This window comes from Colossoma macropomum, unplaced genomic scaffold (genome assembly GCF_904425465.1).
Source record: "Colossoma macropomum unplaced genomic scaffold, Colossoma_macropomum, whole genome shotgun sequence".
In the NCBI taxonomy this organism is placed as follows: Eukaryota; Metazoa; Chordata; class Actinopteri; order Characiformes; family Serrasalmidae; genus Colossoma; species Colossoma macropomum.
In genome coordinates, this window is record NW_023494786.1 from 21,544,619 (window position 1) to 21,562,033 (window position 17,415).

At 40.6% G+C, this 17,415-nt stretch overlaps 1 protein-coding gene across 3 annotated transcripts in view; it reads right to left on the reverse strand.

The window, feature by feature from the left end:
- Positions 1-17,071, reverse strand: part of myo1cb (myosin Ic, paralog b) — a 52,689-nt gene extending 35,618 nt beyond the window's left edge. Inside the window, exons 1-2 of one of the 3 annotated variants that reach the window (XM_036563800.1) lie at positions 16,951-17,071; positions 16,648-16,827 (exon numbers count right to left, since the gene is read on the reverse strand). In XM_036563800.1, coding sequence (XP_036419693.1) covers positions 16,648-16,740 — 93 coding nt within the window. In that variant the 5' untranslated portion in view covers positions 16,741-16,827; positions 16,951-17,071. Of the gene's footprint in view, positions 1-11,627; positions 12,079-16,647 lie in introns of those variants that run through there. The other 2 variants (XM_036563826.1, XM_036563807.1) reach the window with 2 other exon arrangements.
- Positions 17,072-17,415: the final 344 nt, after the last annotated feature.

Genomic DNA, 17,415 nt, shown 5'->3' on the forward strand with positions numbered 1-17,415 from the left:
TATAATTACATAGCCTCATCACTGTTGTCAATGTAACCAAGTGAACAAATAAACGTTATCTAAAAGGCCGCCTCTTATTGGTGCCTTTCGTTTTATTATTTTACCCTCGCTCGCTTTGATCATGTCTGTCTTCTGAGCCACTCCTGGCCTTTGATGGCCAGGCACAAAGCCACCTTACTGTACACAGCTACAGAACAGAGCCAAAACGAGCTTATTGTCAAGGCCTACAGATAGGATAAGTAAACAGATAAAAGGGTGTGTCAGGCCCAACTCTCTCTCTTTCTCTGCCTTCTGCTGTTTAATAAGGACACATTTAAGAGGCTTAGCGCCAGTTACATGTGTCAGATAGTGCCCAGGCTCCGAAGTGTCCTAAAGAGAGTGCAAGCACTGACTATGACCAAGCCCTCAGCTTCATGTTGTCATAAAGCAGAGTAAACACTCATCCGTTTATTTGTTGTGCTATGCAGACGTCCCTCTCCTGAGAACAGTCACATGATGTTACATCCGTGGGAAATCACAAATGGAAACTTCATTTTCTTACCCCCCTTGCATGCCTCTCTTCTTCTCACTCTACTTAAAACTCTTGTTCTCCTCTCCTTGGCCCCTGTTGCCTCACTTCCTCTGTGACTGAGCTCCCTGCATCCCCCAAACACTCCCCAAAAACACATCCAACTGCCTGCCACATCCTCATTTTCTGCTTCTGCTTTCCCAACATAAACTAAAGTCTTCAAAGAGTGTGTTATTATGATAATGTAATATTGTTCTTATGTGTTAGAGTACTGCCGCATCCGTTCAATCATGCTGCCCATTCTTAGATGTTCCAGTTGAGTTTTTGTGCAAGTTTACACAAATTAAAGCTACACTTTGTAAGTTTTGGGAATTTTATAGACCTTTCTGGTGGAAATGTGTGATTGCATGCAAAGCATGGAACAACATTTTATAATGCCAGTTGTGCTTTGTGCAAATAAAGCTTGCCAGAGTATTATGTTGCTACTTAAGTTCCATTAAGCCTCATTTGGGAATAACTTATCTTTAACACCTTTATTGTTGTAATGTAATGTGATGTTTTCCAAATATTGTGCAGCCCTATCCTCCCTCAATTAGCTCAAATTCCTGTCCAATGTTGTCGGCAACTCTGCATGCCACTAAGCACGTGTCAGCAGCCTCCTCTCCTGTCCCTCCACCTCGTCCACTACTGCTGAACAGAGAGGCAGTCACTCACTTGTTCCTCCATTTTCTACTCCCTGAGCCTCCAGCCAGCCGTCTGCAACTATCCAATCACCGACACTCAAATGATTCCTTAGCCCTGCACACATTCATTCAAGTTTGCCACATAACACTTGTTTTTAACCCTACAACAGCCTTGTGTTTTGGAAACTCATGTACTTAATGCACAATGTTGAGGCCACGAGACGTTTTAATTCAAATGGCATGTGGCCGGAGCTGCGTAAAAATATTTGCTCCTTGTAGATTACATATCTACTTCCCTCCTTCTCTCTTTCTCAATCTTTCTCCCGCCCCTTTCCCCTCTTTCCTCCTCCCTCTCTGTGCAACAGGGCTATTTATACTCCAACACTAAGTCGAGTCTATTTGTAGAAGCTGTTGTATAGCCGACGGCCTCACAGTAAGGGTGTCAGATCAAACAGCTATACACTGCTTAAAGTAGACATTAAAGCTCCATTGGATTCATGAGATGTCAGATAGTTATGAGTCAGTTAGTCTCTGGGTCTGTTAACGATCTGCATGGTTCTGTGGATGTGACTGGCCTTAACTGAAGCATGAAGCTCACCTCCACTTTGTCCTGGTCCACTGCAAACACTGAAAATATTGTTCAGCAGACAGCAGAACAATAATAAACTGCGCTCTCTCCCCCCGGTGACGCACAGCTGACTGTTCTACTGCTGCCCAAGTCCTCTCTCTCTCTCTCTCTCTCTCTCTCTCTCTCTCTCACACACACACACAATGTCACAAAAAACTCTCTGAGAATTTGGTGTCAGGGCAAACTGCAGCAGAAAGAGTCTCTCTTTGTTTATTGATGTGTTACAGCCCTGGGCGATGGCGGTGGGAGCTTGGTGAAAACGTATTAGACTGTAAAAAGCCACATACATCATGGAAGGAAAGGCTTGGCAAATTAAATAAATTTTATTAATTTCAGCTAATATGAGAAGATTTGTCAGTCCACCTTGTAGATGTACAGTCAGAGACAATAGCTCATCTGCTGCTGCATAGTTTTTGTTCGTCATCCTCTAATCCATCATCAGTGGTCAGTTTCCGGCTACAGGAAGATGGTGTTCTACTCTCAGCCCAGCAGTGTCACTGACATGTTTAAAAAAAAAAAAAAGAAAATTGCTCCCTTCTCCCACCAATACAGCAAGAGGACTTGATAAAATGGAAAATCATTATCACAGTCACAGTGTTACCTGTTTCTGTGTGCATATGGCAAAGATCTGAATAGGAAGAGACAAGAGAGCAACCAAAAAGAACAGCCAGACAGTTTATGGAACTGAATTTGAGGTAGGCTAAAGGGAGGCCTACTTATTTAGGCATAAAAAAACAGAAGTGTATGAGGGAGAGAGAGAAGACAAGAAAAGTCAAGAGTGTGCAGTTTGCTAGCTGTGATGTCAGAGCACAAGAATGTAAGCCATATGGGCGGAAAACAGCCCGTCAAGAAAGGAGAGAATGAGAGAAGACGATAGAAAGCGAATAACAGATAAGAAGAGAGGGGAAACCCATTAGTCTCTCTCTCAGCACTTACACCACTCTGTGGTAAAGAGCAGACATAACTCTTACGGTATTGTGGCACAACTAAACAACGTAACTATAGCAACATGTGTGTGTCAGGAAGTGACTTTTGAGGGTGATGATGAAAGTATCAAGATGAGTCTTAAGACATGATTTCTCAATGTATGAGTGGATGCATTTACATGAGCTTTAAGTCATAGTTTCTCAACGTCTTCTCAGGCTATCTCAGGGTTTTATGACTCACACATAGCACGCCCATGAGAGTGTGAAGTCTGCTTGCCTATATAGAGCACGAGTGACATATTTCCACAGGGTTCAAAGCCTTCTGCTTGGACTGTTATGTTTACTGGAGCAGGAAGAGGTTTCTCCAATTTAGGCCATCAAAGTTGGGCTCCCATCCCAGCTACATTAACGACTCTCACTGTTAGGAAAGCCTAAAAATATGTTGCTCCTCACTGATACACATAGGGATGCACGCCTCTAAAAGAGGGCAGTTGAGCTTTTTTCCGCTTAACCAGCACTTTGGTTCAAACTGGCATTTCCTTAAGGGTTCCATAAAGAGATTATCCTGGCCTGCACACTGTTCCTCTCCATTAGCAGAGCTGAAATCAAGGTGGAAGAAGCAGCCTGGCCTACAGACACAAACAGGCACAGTAGGGACAATTATACTTCTCCAGCTATCACTGGAGGGGAAGGGGGTTCAGAAGAACAGCTGAAACGGGGCAGGTCCAAGGCAATTAATGAGTCAGGTAGCAATACAGGCTGACAGCCACCCACAGGTTTAGGCAACTAGATGATAATAATATACAATGTCAACAGTCCTGACCAATGATATTTTCCCACTGAAACTGTGATCAGCAACATCACACTTGACTGTGCCCATGTTTAACGGTGCAAAAGAAGCTGTCTATGAGTCAGATGCAGCAAACCATTATCTGCACAACGTAAAAAGCAAATATGACAGTTTTCAATGATAGAAATGCATGTAATCTAGAGATTCATCACAAAGAAATGCTCAACACGTTTGACTATCAGAGGGCTGCAGGAACTACTCAGCCTAAAATGTAGATTTTAAAAAGTGCCAATTCAGTCTCTTTATCCTATTTTCATTGATAATAGCATCTACCAGACAATTTAACAAAGTTCAACAATTTTGAACAGTATTACCCAACCCTGGCCACACCCTCGTGCTAGAGCTGAGGGAGACCGAAGGGGGAGGGTCATTGACATGCTTTTTCCTCCCATAGCACCCTCTCTAGCACCAACCAAGCCGAATGGAAAAGAGGCAGTGGTGCAGTAAACAAGGACGAGACGGGACACGTCAAAGAGGAACTCCAAGCATCCCACTGATCCTTAAGGCCCCATGCCCCACACTCTGCTCTGTTCCAAGTGCATGGCAGCGCCTGGCCCAGAGCTGCTGGCTGTATCAGTCCCAGGCCAGCTGGAGCGCACAGTTCTGGCATTTAGTGGGCAGCTGGGCCAGCAGAGCAGAGGCCTAAAACTCCTCCTTCTAGTGCTTAGAATACCCACAGGACCTTATAAGGGCAGGTCATGCTGCTCAGAGCAGGGCAGGGGGTTCCCACAAGACCTATCCCGTCCCTGTCCAATAGAGAATGGAACAAGGCTAGAACTGCCTCCTCCCTCTATCCAATATTATGCTCTCCAGCTACAAACTGTATTCAGAAATCAGCCTTTAAATTGTGGATTATACATCCAGTCTTCAGTGACTTTGCCATGACATCTACTGGAAATTAATTGCGCAAGAACAGATTTTAGATGCTGCCAAGAGACTTTCCTGTTTGCTTTGCTTGCCATGCTTTCATAGATTTGTGACCAGCAACAATTCAGCTGTTTGTCCAAACACAGGATATTGTTATAAAGCTAAAGCCAAAATCCCCGATTTCCCTTCATTCTCACTCGGACTGTCTCAAACTCAAACAAAAGTCAGACAAACTACATGATAAATTATTTTGAACAGTGTAGCAACCTCACTGTCCATTTCAAAAGACGGTGGTTCATAGTTCAAGTGATTGCTAAATGGCTGATAGCGAGAGGACAAAGATATCCACAGAGAGTAATTACAAGTGTCATGAAATACGTTTGATAAAAAACAAGGTCAGGGCTTACTGGGCCTTTAGATGCAAGGGTACATGACATTATATGGTGTATGTAATGCACAGATACAGCAAATCACACATTAAAACCACTCTATCAAACAGAATATTCATGGCATTAGCAGAAGCAGAGCTTTTCGGTTACAAAAGAAGTAGGTAAGTGATTACTATTGCAAAGTGTGGGAAAACTTTTATCTCAGAGTGAAACTCTAAGCTAGGAACTGGTTTCTTGATGCTAGTGGAAAGTTTGGAGAAATATGAAAACAGTGCAGCTTCTTACACAACGGGGTCAATTAACGGCCTGAGACACCAGTCATATTACAACATCTCTGGCATGTTTTAGCATCACACCATCATTTCTTTAGCCCACACAGCCAAAACACAAAGTCATGGGGAGAGGTTAGCAATGTAGATTCGTGGGCAGTGACATACTACTGCTCCACACAGCACCAGGCCATTCTGTATTATTCCCAGTTGCTGACCAGACAGACAGTGCTTATGCAATTATGCCAGTCATCATCTCTGTCATTCCACACATTGCAGCTGTAATCAGGAGATGCCACCGGTCCCTTGGGCGGGTGATAGGAAGGCTAACAGAGCATGGTCCGTCTCAGAGCTAGTCCAGATGAAGGGTTTCTGATAACTACAATAAACTGCTGCTCAAGCCAGTTATTCTTGGAACATTTCTCAACTCAAAAAGTGCTTCACTACGATGAATGACAAATTTAAACATGGGCTATCAAGGAAAACTGTATTCTTTATTCTTTTCTGGGTTTGTGAGCTGTCACTTTGCTAGCTGTATCCTGCACTACTTCAGTATTGACATAATAAATCATCTATTTTAGTAAATGGATGTAATTTTAAAGGCTATTACTTTTGCTTAGGAATTTGGTTGTTTAAATCAGTACACAATAATGAGGTGCAATAAGTATGCTGATGGTGACTGCTTAGAAACATGCCAGAACACAGTTCTGCACATACTCCCCTTATCTGGGTGACGATATCTCTTGAACCCGCCAGGCTGGGTTAGCATTCCTAACTTTTTTTCTCTCTTTATTTTAGTTTTTAACTTGTGTTTTACAAACATACACATTATCTGATTAAGTAAAACAGGTGTAATACTGATTATCTGTGGTACTGTACTGCTATATATTTATATATATATATATATATATATATATATATATATATATATATATATATATATATATATATATATATATATACACACACACACACACACACACACATACACATACACATATATATATATATATATATATATGTTTTCTTGTGATATTTAAATCACACTAGGCAGTTTAGGTTGATCTCAAATTTAGGGGTCGTTGTGGAATGATGAAGCAACATTAGCTGAGAAAATACATCTTTGGTTATCGCAACAGATATGACCGTCACAAGACCTGTAGTCCTCATCACTGTGTTTCAGAGCTGTTTCTCTCTGTAAGTCCACAAAGTACATTTTTATGAATGTATACATTCTTAAGAAAAGATTGTTCTTCAAGGGTTCTTTAGTAAAGAAAATCATGGTTCTATAGAGAACCATGAACACCCAAAGAACCCTTCACATGATTAAAGGGAACTTGGCCTGGTGAAATGATTCTTCTGTTGTTACACACATGTATCGTGACAATAGCAGAACCATTTTGGCAACGAATCATGCAAAGGGTTCTTTGAGTGTTTTCTTTACTCAAGAACCATTTTTTAAGTGTGTATACTAAACACAATAATTCCTTTTTCGCAATACCTTTTTTGCATAACAATGGAATTAAACTTGCTGTTTTGTACTGTGTCTCATTTAAACCGCAGTTCAGGCTGAAATGCACTGAACAAACAGCTAAATTTGGACTGAAAACTTCAGCCACTCCTTCTGGATACCGTGATCCCTTGGAAGCCTGCAATGATTCCTTTTCTTTCTGAAAACCAGGAACAGCACAATGTTTTATCATTTTAAATGGATTACAGATTGTCTGCAGTAACAACACTCCTAATCACTTTAGCAAGAATAGGAATAAACTGCTGAAGGCTGAATCGGAAGTCATATGTAAATGTTTCAGTTTGTAAATTGAAACGGAAGTCATATGTAAATGTTAGTTTTGACAGGACAACCATGATGAATTACAATGGGCTGTTAAATGGACTGGTTTTGAAACTTCAACTATGTTTACATCAAATTATTTTACTTTAAGATACTTAAGATACTTACAAAGTATTATCTCCAGGACATGATAATGAGAAAACACTGTTTAGTGGGTATATATATTGGTTATTTAGAGTATCTTTCCCTGTAGCATAACCTTATGGTCAACACTATCAGAATTCAAATGCTCTATAAATGTGTGCTTACCTCATACCTTCACTGTGGTCTGTGAACAAGGCCACACCTTGCAGGGATTGCACAGCTTATCTCATTGGTACAGTAAACCTGGTTAAAGTTTACCACAAAGTTAGCCCTGTGTGTGTGTGTATGTGTGAGGGACTAGACAGGGTGAGGACCATCCTGTCTGTAAATTAGCAAATAAACCTCTCCCTGCAAACAACCATTCATGCAATTAAGACTAATATTGCATTGGATTTAACACTGTTGCAGTATTTTTGTATATGCCTGACAAGGGAACATGCATATAGTCCCATAAGGACAGACGAGACTGTATGACTGTATATGATAATATACTTAAAGGAATTGCATGACCAAACAAGACAATGTGGCTAAGAGTGAATGGAGGCCAGAATCTACCAATTAACATTACATCACTGCACAGTGACTCATACACTCATGGGTCAGAGAGGTCACCAGGGCAGAGATAGAAATAAATGGAGGGAGCAGCTTCAATAATGACATACATACACTATTCCAAAAGTTTGTGGACACTGTTAGTGAATTCAGAGGAGTTCAAATGCACACAGAATTAAAAGGTCTAAGGTCAACATGCCCAACGTCAAGCATGAGCTAGAGGAGTATAAAGCCCCTGAGCATTGGGCTGTGAAGCAGTGGAACTGCATTTTCTGGAGTGATGGAGCTCCATACAATACCTTTGGGATGAGTTGGAGTGATCCAGACCTGATCATCCAACATCAGTACCTGACCTCACTAATGCTCTTATGACTGAATGCAATCAAATTCTCACAGCAATGTCCCAACGTCTAGTGCACAACTTTCCCAGAATAATAGAGGCTGTTACTGGAATAAAGGGGGTCAAACTCCATTTTTTTTTGGAAGAAAAATTGGATAAGTATGCATCCACAACTTGCTGGCCATATAGTGTACATACCTTCTTCATTCCTGTGGAGGAAATGGGCTGGAACACTACGACTTCCAGATTAATGGTTGTATCTACCCACTGATGAGCCAGTGGACTACAACACTAGATACCTTGTCAGATAATGTTCTGGTGAAGGTTAAACCATTTGCTGAAACGGTATGTCCTAGATGTTGTTTAAACACACAGAACAGACTCACAAGTCCTTTTCAGGCAAATATTAAAAACCAAAAAAAACTACAGCGGAAAAGGAAGTCATGACTCTGTTGCAGTTTTCAGTATGACTTATCAAAGTGTAAAACATCTGTCAAGCAGTTCCTTCTCTGAATCCTTTATATGCCTCCTACACCACACCCTTCTGAATGTCCTTGCCTATTATCATTACAACTGGTGAGCCACAGAGAAAGGGTTACTGGAGGATTAAACATCTCACGCCATCAGGTTAATCTGTACAGCATGTGTATGTGTATGCCAGGATAGTAAGTACCCAGAACTACTCAGTCAGCACATTAGAGCTCTCTGAGCAGACACATTTGAATGGCAGACTGAACCAACTTTGTGCAGCCGTGACCACCAAAAGGCAAACAAAAGGCTGACCACTACGCTCAACATCCTATTTATGAAATTCAACAATTCAATCAGGGCTGTTACTATCAATTATATTAGGAACAAAGTAATCTACCAATTCATTTGACAATTAATTGATTAATCACAGTTTGTAAAGAAGGCCAAACACTAAAAAAAAACCAGGTCAGACACTTATCTGAACAATAACAAACCATGAATAGTCTTTCAAAGATTCCAAAATATTTACTCAAAAAAGGTAAACAAGAAAGCCTTCAAAAAAGACTCCATTAAATAACAACAATAATAAAAACATTGTGGCAAAAGTTGAATATGAATTGGTGTATCCATCATGCTCTGTTTTTACCATAAGAAAGACCACTTTTAAAATATGCATTATCATCATGAAAACTGTCAACTTAACATTGCCATTTTATAGAGAAAGTGTATTTTATTTTTATAGTTTTTTAAATGGTGAAATTGATAACAGATGCTGACAGAGGCTAACAGAGCTAAGAGAAGCCAATGAGTTTGCAGCACTATGGCAAGCAAATCTGCTGTGCATATAGGCCTAGTCTTTCCTGATATGGAACTGACTGGAGTGCTAGGGCGGGGCCCTTCGGCACTGGGAAATTTCGTGTGGAAAAGCCACAGCTAAATTGAGACAAGCTGCAGACCCAACAATGTCCTAATGACGCACCACCATGCATGCAAGGCATTTACTCATTCCCCTTACAACCATGTCTTCAAGAGCTTCTCTTTCGTGTTACGTCTCTCACTCTCCCACATATACAGCTGAGCATAAACATACCGTTGTAAATTTGCTTGTGTGTACACAGGAAACAAGTCTGGTGTGTTTACGGTCCACTGTCCTTTCTGTTTTTCTGTATACAAAAAAACAAAGCAACAATCGCAAGGTACTTGGCCTACTATTAAAAAGACTACATCAGTAGGGACCTTCCGGTGCTGCTGGATGACAGTACTTTTCAGCTATTACCATTAACACTCTCCTGAGAGAGGAATTCTGGTAAATCTTGGCAGAGCTTAACTGAAAGGGGTGAAGGGGGTTTTGGCAGTTTGGTTTGGTCAGCCCTGGGGGCTTCCTGCTCTACAGGCTTTAGAAGCAGGTGTATCCCCTTTGAGATCTCTCCAGGGCTTGGGACACGTTGACAGCTGGCTGTGTGACAAAAGTGCAGAGAGGATGAGATTTCCTCAGATGCCCATGTCTCAGAGCCTCCCACTGAACGAGTCTTATCATCAGTCTCTGGTAAGCCTGGAAATCTCAAATCACAATAGAAATGTCTGTAAACATCTGACGAACATTCAGTAATTGGAAGATAACACCATAGACTAAACATGCAAGCAGCTGATAGGGTGTTAGCTCTTTTGTCTGGCCTTGAGCGCAAAACCTCACTGCTAGAGTACACACAGCATTCTGCTGACAGGGCTCGGGCTTGGAAGGATCTTGGGACAGCTGGAAAAAAGCTTATGGCCAAAGCTGCTCCTCTTTTAACCAAACCAGAGTCCCACTTCTCTCCAAAAATGTCCTGGGAGTCTCCTTCCAAAGCTCCAGCCCACAGAATGTGAAGACACAGTTATCCACTGCAGTTTACAGGCTCGACAAGCTCTGTTTTGGAAAAATTTATTGACACAAATCAAGCTTTCAGCTCCAGTGCAAATACTAAATGACAACACTGCAATTTTTATTGGTTGGCCCATTGATTATGGAGAGATGTGAGGAGTACATAAAATTAAATCCAACCCTACGTGTGCTACGTGTGACTGATTTAATAGTCGCAAAGGAACTCCATCTTTTCTATCAGAACAATAGGTTGACGAACCTGTCTCATTCACTGCAACAATTACAAAACAAGTCATGCAGTATGCAGTCAATGTATTACACAGCCCTCCAAAATATCTCCTTTCCTTCAGCACATTTCAACTGGTTCTGTAACAGATGTGACAGTGAATTAGCAAACATTCAAAGGAAGTCTGTGTCAGGACATTCAAGGACGTAACCTACAAACAACCTTAAGGTGTCACTAACTCTCTGCAGCCTGACATACTATGTTGACAAGCCACATCCTATTTCAAGGGTCACAATAATGTGCTAGAACCACCACACCCATCAAACCCAAAAATCCACTGTATGGTGGGCTTGTGTGAGTACTGCAGAAGGTAGATAATCTCTGGAATGTACAACATGGGTCGGAGGGAGTTCAGTCTGACAGCTGCTCTCCATCCCACTGCCCTACTGTTTTCCATGGCACACACGAGTATGGTCTGGTGTCACGCAATCACTGACAGAGAAGAGGAATGAATGTAGGCCAGTACCTGGGAAATGAACTAGTGTAATGCTAGTGTCCACTGTGACTTTAGATCATGCAAATCCAAATTATGCCACGTGTTCTTTGGACTATGTTGACCTATATATTCACAAAGTAACTAAACATATTTCCATGGTTCAGCTAAACTACAAGAGGGGGCCTTAAACTGACAGACAGCATGTGTCAAGTTTGGGACAACAATGCAAAGCTACTAAGACAATGTTTATGTTCAATGAACAGATAACGTTACTGTCCCAAAAGCCGAAAGCCAACAACAAAATGAAAGTACAGCTCATGGATAATTACAGCCAGGCGTAGGTGGTCAGCTGAATGCGGGATGAACGTTACCTCAAACTAAACTAAACATGTTTGAATCTCGAAAAAATGCCCCAAATGTGTAAAAGTGACAGCGACAACAACTGTAACTTAGCTGTAGCTTCCTTAGCTGGATAACGTATTCACCTCCAAGTTTACAACTTCATGAAACACATCTAACGAGCATTTGGTGACCTAACTCTCACAGTTTCAATATTGAGGCTACAACCTTCGCTAATAAAAATGAGATGATTTAGAGACTGAAGTGAACTTTCAATCACGCTTACCTTCCACCTACAGTGTCCTAATCAGTCCTCCTCAGCGCTTTTCTCCACGATTAGGCTCAATCTTAGCACTGGATTCATTCAAGTGAATGTCAGATGTGTCACGAAAAACAGGTTTTAATCCCCGGGTTTTACTCACAGCCGTCTCTTCTCTTCAGTCACTCCGAACGCTTTACTCTCAAATTCAAAAATAAAACCGTTACTGAACTCAAAAACAGTGTTGCTGCTCTAACTAACTGTCAAGACGAGGCGAATAGAGAATAGAGGTAACTTAAGTGAGCAAGCCACTCGTGGTGGTGGAGAAAATGAAGTCAGAAACCGCCCATAGCTCTTAAATGAATGAGCAGGGCTGTACGATGAGCCATGCTCTGAATCGTGTGGACAAAATGTGAGAAAAGCGCTCTCCCCACCCACCCCTCCACAGTACACCTACAGGAAGTTCAACCAACCGAGCAGAGCCCTCAACCAGAGAGAGCGATCTGCTTCTGTCAGGTTAAACCACACTCACCCTACAAAACGAGGCAGAACATTTCTGTCTTTTTCGACAACCTCTCATTCGAATTCTCCGTTCCACCTTAAATGGTGCAGCTGTTACGTTCTGGCGCTTGTATTTAAGGTGGAACGGAAACTTCGAATAATAAGGAGCGGGCTGATAGGAAACTAGACTCGTTACTACAGTGTGGTATTAGCTTACCTGCTTTTTTTTTATAAGTGTCACTCTTTAATTGCGTTAGGAATTTTCTAACTGTGTTTGTTTATCACCGTTCATTTGGAAAGCATGAAAGTTGAAAGACCAGAGTCCGCTGACGTCTCTAAAAAGTAATTGACAGGATAAGCCTGTACTGTAAGCAACAACGGAATTTTTTTGTTTAATCTCAGAAATTATTTGGCTTCTCCTGGAACAGCTACAGAGCTACATCACTAAAAGGGAAAAGGCGTCGGAAGAGGCTGTGAGCTGTAACAGCAGAAAGTCAGCACAGAGTTATGTTACCCTCTGCTGACGGAATCTGTGCAATTGCATCTGGACTTGCCAAAGGCTCTAGCAGTAATGTGTATAATAGGCTGTCTTGGGAAATGTACTGAAATCCTTTGACTTGAGGTAAAGTGAAAATTACAGATAAATGACGCTGATTGGTGCAATATATAAGTAATATATAAGTATAAATGTAATGTATAAGGTGTATATAATCGTACATTTAAGTAAGATCAATAGTAAAAAAGAAAGTCTTAAAGGGCCCATACCATGTAAAACTGAATTTTCCTCACTGTTTTGAAAGAGTTTGATATGGTATATATGTTTCATAGCATACTGTTCACTCTACAGTCCACATATGGAAACCACAAAAAGCTACAAAAAAGATAGAAAAATTGTGGGATATGGGCAGTTTAGTTAATAAAAGTGAAAAGTAGGTTATTTGACTTGATAGTAGGTGTTATCACTTACAATACTACACTCCCATACAAAAATAATGGGCCAATTCAAAATATAATGTTTTTTTACTGACGGTTTTGACCTGGTCAGAGTCTAGATTAAACCCTATAGAGAAAATTTGGTCTCACATACAAACTATAAACACAAACTAGCTTGGCAGTGGTTTTCTCATCTGTTTGAAGCCATCAGTGCTGAGTGGAAACATATTGACTCTTCCTTCTGTAAAAGGTTGTCTGCAGGTTGACCCATAAGACATTTAAAGAAATCATAAAGAAAAAATTTCCCATACTATTTGTTTAATATTTGTTAAATGCTTAATGTCTTTCCATTTTAGGCTTGGCCCCTTTAAGTACATAAGTGACAGTTACTTACTTTATAACAGCATTTGTTTTACAGCCCATAGGACTATTTTCACAGAATAAGCCTAGCCATGGATTATTTTCCTTCGAATGGAAAATCTCCATTCAGAATCTTCTGTAGTGAAAGACTGTTTGGGAAACCCATCCATAGTACTGTACGTTCTATATACCAGCACTGATACATTCTTATAACTCCTTTCATCAGTGAGGTACTGTTTTCCTATCTGTACAATGGACTGTATACAAGGCAAAGGCTTACAATAATGCAAACAACAACAACACAACAATAATAATAATAATAATAATAATAATAATAATAAATAATAACAAACATGTGCTCCCTGTTTGTCATCTAATTTAATTTACGTCTTTAAACCAAAAGCAGACATGACCAGAAATTTCTCTATAGATCAAAATACTTTCAAATCACTTATGTAAAAGTGACTTGAACAGCTTGGTTGTCTATGGTGTAATGGATTGGAGCATGTTACCATTGTGAGAAGGCGGAGCGATCAATCCTGTCCTGAAACATTCTTCATTGCTCTGCTCTGGCTAACAATCAAAGGCAGAGCAGCATTAAACATATTTGCGTTGGACAGCTGAGCCAGGAGGAAAGGTTGTATCCTGTTGACAAGGTGGTGTTGGACTGGCAAGCTCTACATCGGGGTGTGTACCTGTCTCCTGTCACCGGTTAGGGTGGAAATGGGCATTATCAACGTTGTTCTATCTTGATAGCTTATGTAATAATAGCTCAAGGGCTTAAAGGCTCATGTCATGTACATACACAGACACATACCACACGGGCAAACATGCATACATACACCGTCTCTCTCATTAACAGAGTGATGTGACCTAGGAAGAATGTCAGGAAATGTGTGCTGTTCAGAAGTTTCTGTGTTGTTTCCTTATCTCAGTTACATTCCAGTGGATGTTTATCTGACCTAATACAACAGAACCAGTCTCACTGCATGACTGCCTTTTTGCCAACTTTACAAACCAGCAAAGGAATGGTTCACTGAAAAAATCTAATTTACACAACTCGCCCTGGCCAAGCATTTTCAGTCAGCCAAGCCATAATTTGTCTCTGAAGTTTGCTTCTTTAGCTTTGCGCTGGAGTTCAGGGACTGATCATGGTCTCATGAGGCTCTTGGGCACAATCATCTCTGACAATAACACCAAAAAAAATGAGGGGAAAAAAACCCTGAAAAGTAACTTTAATAAATGGCTCTTTTTTGTTTTTGAGCTCTTTAATCAGCACTGAAAAACATTAACAAAATCATTATTTATTCTTAATTAATGAGCAATAATCTGTAATTGCCTGCAAAGTTATATTTCTGCACAATTTTGGTGTTTTAGCCAATTTATAAGGCTTTTAATTATTTTAAATATAGTGGCAGGGTATGGGCAGAAGGGCCTTTAATTTATTTAGTCGTCACGTATTTAAGAGCTACCATTCATATAATTTTTGCATCTGCAGTGGACTGTCCCTATCTTTCAGCTGCCTCATGCCTTGTGGTCTGAAACCCCGAGGTGCCCCTAACAGACCATGAAGTACTGGCCCCACTAACCTGGTCAGCATCCCCTCCCTGCTGGAGTTACAAGGGTAATGTAACTATAACAGTAATGTCTATGTCAGGAAGTCTATGTTACCCAACATTGTCTTTTTCAGTGCCAGATACTTTTATTGTGTTAGTCTTGTAGCTCCAGCTGTGTACTGTGTATAGGGTAAGGAGAAAATTGTGTACATTTGATTTTCAGTGAATCATTCACTTCTTTCAATTAATATATCCATGCTGCAAGTGTAATAGTGTATGTGTTCATACAAACTGCTAGAGTTTAACAGCCTATGTGCCTAATAGCCCCCTTCCCCAGTGTAAAAAATAACTAAACATACAAAAAGAGCAGGGTTGTTTTTGAGCACACATTTTTGACATAATGTATGCAGTATAACACATTACAAATGTATATATAATACATTACAAATACAGGATTCATAGTAAATCTTTTTTTTTGTCTCACCACTTACCACTAGGTAGCAGTGTTCCTCAGACATGTAACTTCAGGTGTAAACTAATCAGATTATGAATATTGGACCCTCTGATTTTCTTTAAAAAAGCTACTTCATTTTTTAATAATTTTTTCCATAATATTTTTGAAACAACACATGGCATTTCTCTACCAAACAAATGTTTACAAAGAGGTTTTCATAAATTCAAGCAAGAGCATGGTTCAGGAATGTGCCACCCCCTCAAATCCCTGTTATTTGCCATTAGATTACATTAGATGACCCATACAATTCAATATATCTGTCCTTTTTTATTTTATTTTTTACATTTGAACACAGCACTGAGACCTAATGGCTGCACTCAATTTTCCATTTCCACCTTATTTGGACATTGCTTTCAAACAAACCAAATGTTATGTGAATTTGTGATTTTTTAGAGAGCTGCAAAACGTCTGTTAGGTAGTAATGAAAACAGAACTTCGCTGAAGAGCCTAGTTGCCTGTAACTAATGGGCGTAACTAAAACTGTGCTTCAGACCTTTTTGCCAGCTATGCTGGTGGCATTTCTGCCAAAGTAAGTGTCAAACCGTCTGAGTGCAAAAGGTAACCTGAGCTTTGGGTTTGGTTTAAACTTTGTCTTGCTCAGATTGTATTAGTACCTGAACAAATGGAAACCCACTACATAGACTTCTTAATGCTTCATTACTAGCTTATCACAATTCAGGGAATGTGTACAGGTCAGAGAATAAAAACTCTTTCACAAAGGCTTTCATTGCAGAAGAAACGTGCACTGATAATGATCATCTCTCTATTGTTGTTGCTGTCTGAACCTGGTCAGACATTTGTGAGCTCATTGTTAATGTCATGAATATTCTCCTATACAGAGTGCTGAGAGAACATTGATAAGATTTAAGTGATATCCCAGGCATCTTGAAAGTACCTTCACCATTAAAGTCTAGCACACAGCATGGAAAATTTGAGTAGATGTTAAACTGATTCACACAGCAGTAGAGCATGAACACTAACAGAATTCCAATGGCAGTGGCTTTGAACCATCAGCTAGCAGTGCCAATGGTGAATCACCACTGGAAGTACTTTTTGGTCTAGGCTTAGGTTTAATATGGATCTGGAAAGCTGGCTCTATAGCTCCGGAAGTTTGTAGACTGTAAAATTTTAACAAAGTAAAACATATTAAAATCCCAGAAGCAGTCATTAGACTTGCTCCTACCTTGGTGCAGCTGTGACAGTAGCTTTCTCCATTTTTCCCTGGAGGCAGTATGATCTCCCCTGTTGGGACCAGTTGAATCTTCAGCTCCATCATGATGAAATGTGTCCTGTTCCTCTCTTCCTTACTGTCAGCTTCTCACTGCTGTGGTGCTTATACTCCACTGATGTTCCTCAGTATATGCTGGAGACAGTAGAAAAAAGCACTTTGCTATGCCCAGAAAAAGCAGTGAAATCTAATGTAAGCAGTGTGAAATCTCCCATTAGCAGTGAAAGCTAATGAGAGATAAGAGTGCAGTAGTATTACCTGCCCCAGTCAGAGAGCTTATGCGAACTTCCTCTGTTCAGTAAGGGAGATATGTAGGGATGTCCGGGCCTCTTCCCAAAGCCAGCCCTAATATAATTGATGTTCCTCCTTTGCCGTGCTGCTCTGGACGCGAGGGTTTGCCGCCAGAGTTTCCTCCAAACCCCAGCATCCTGTCCTCGACATTCTCAGGGTAAACACCGGAGGAAGCCATTCTACTTCCCCTTCATATACAACATTCATGAAGTCCTCACATCTTGCACTTCTTAAAGAATAAAAAAAAAACTAAACTACTTGTTTTCACTACTTTCCTCAGAGGTTCACTTCCAACATTAGAGCAACATTAGCAAATACTGTTTTCAAGAGCAGAGGAGAGGAAGATGGCAATGGAAACTAGCAGGATGTGGTGGCCATGAGCTTCTGTGTTTGACAGCTAGGCATTAGATGTCTTTGGACAAACATCTCGGC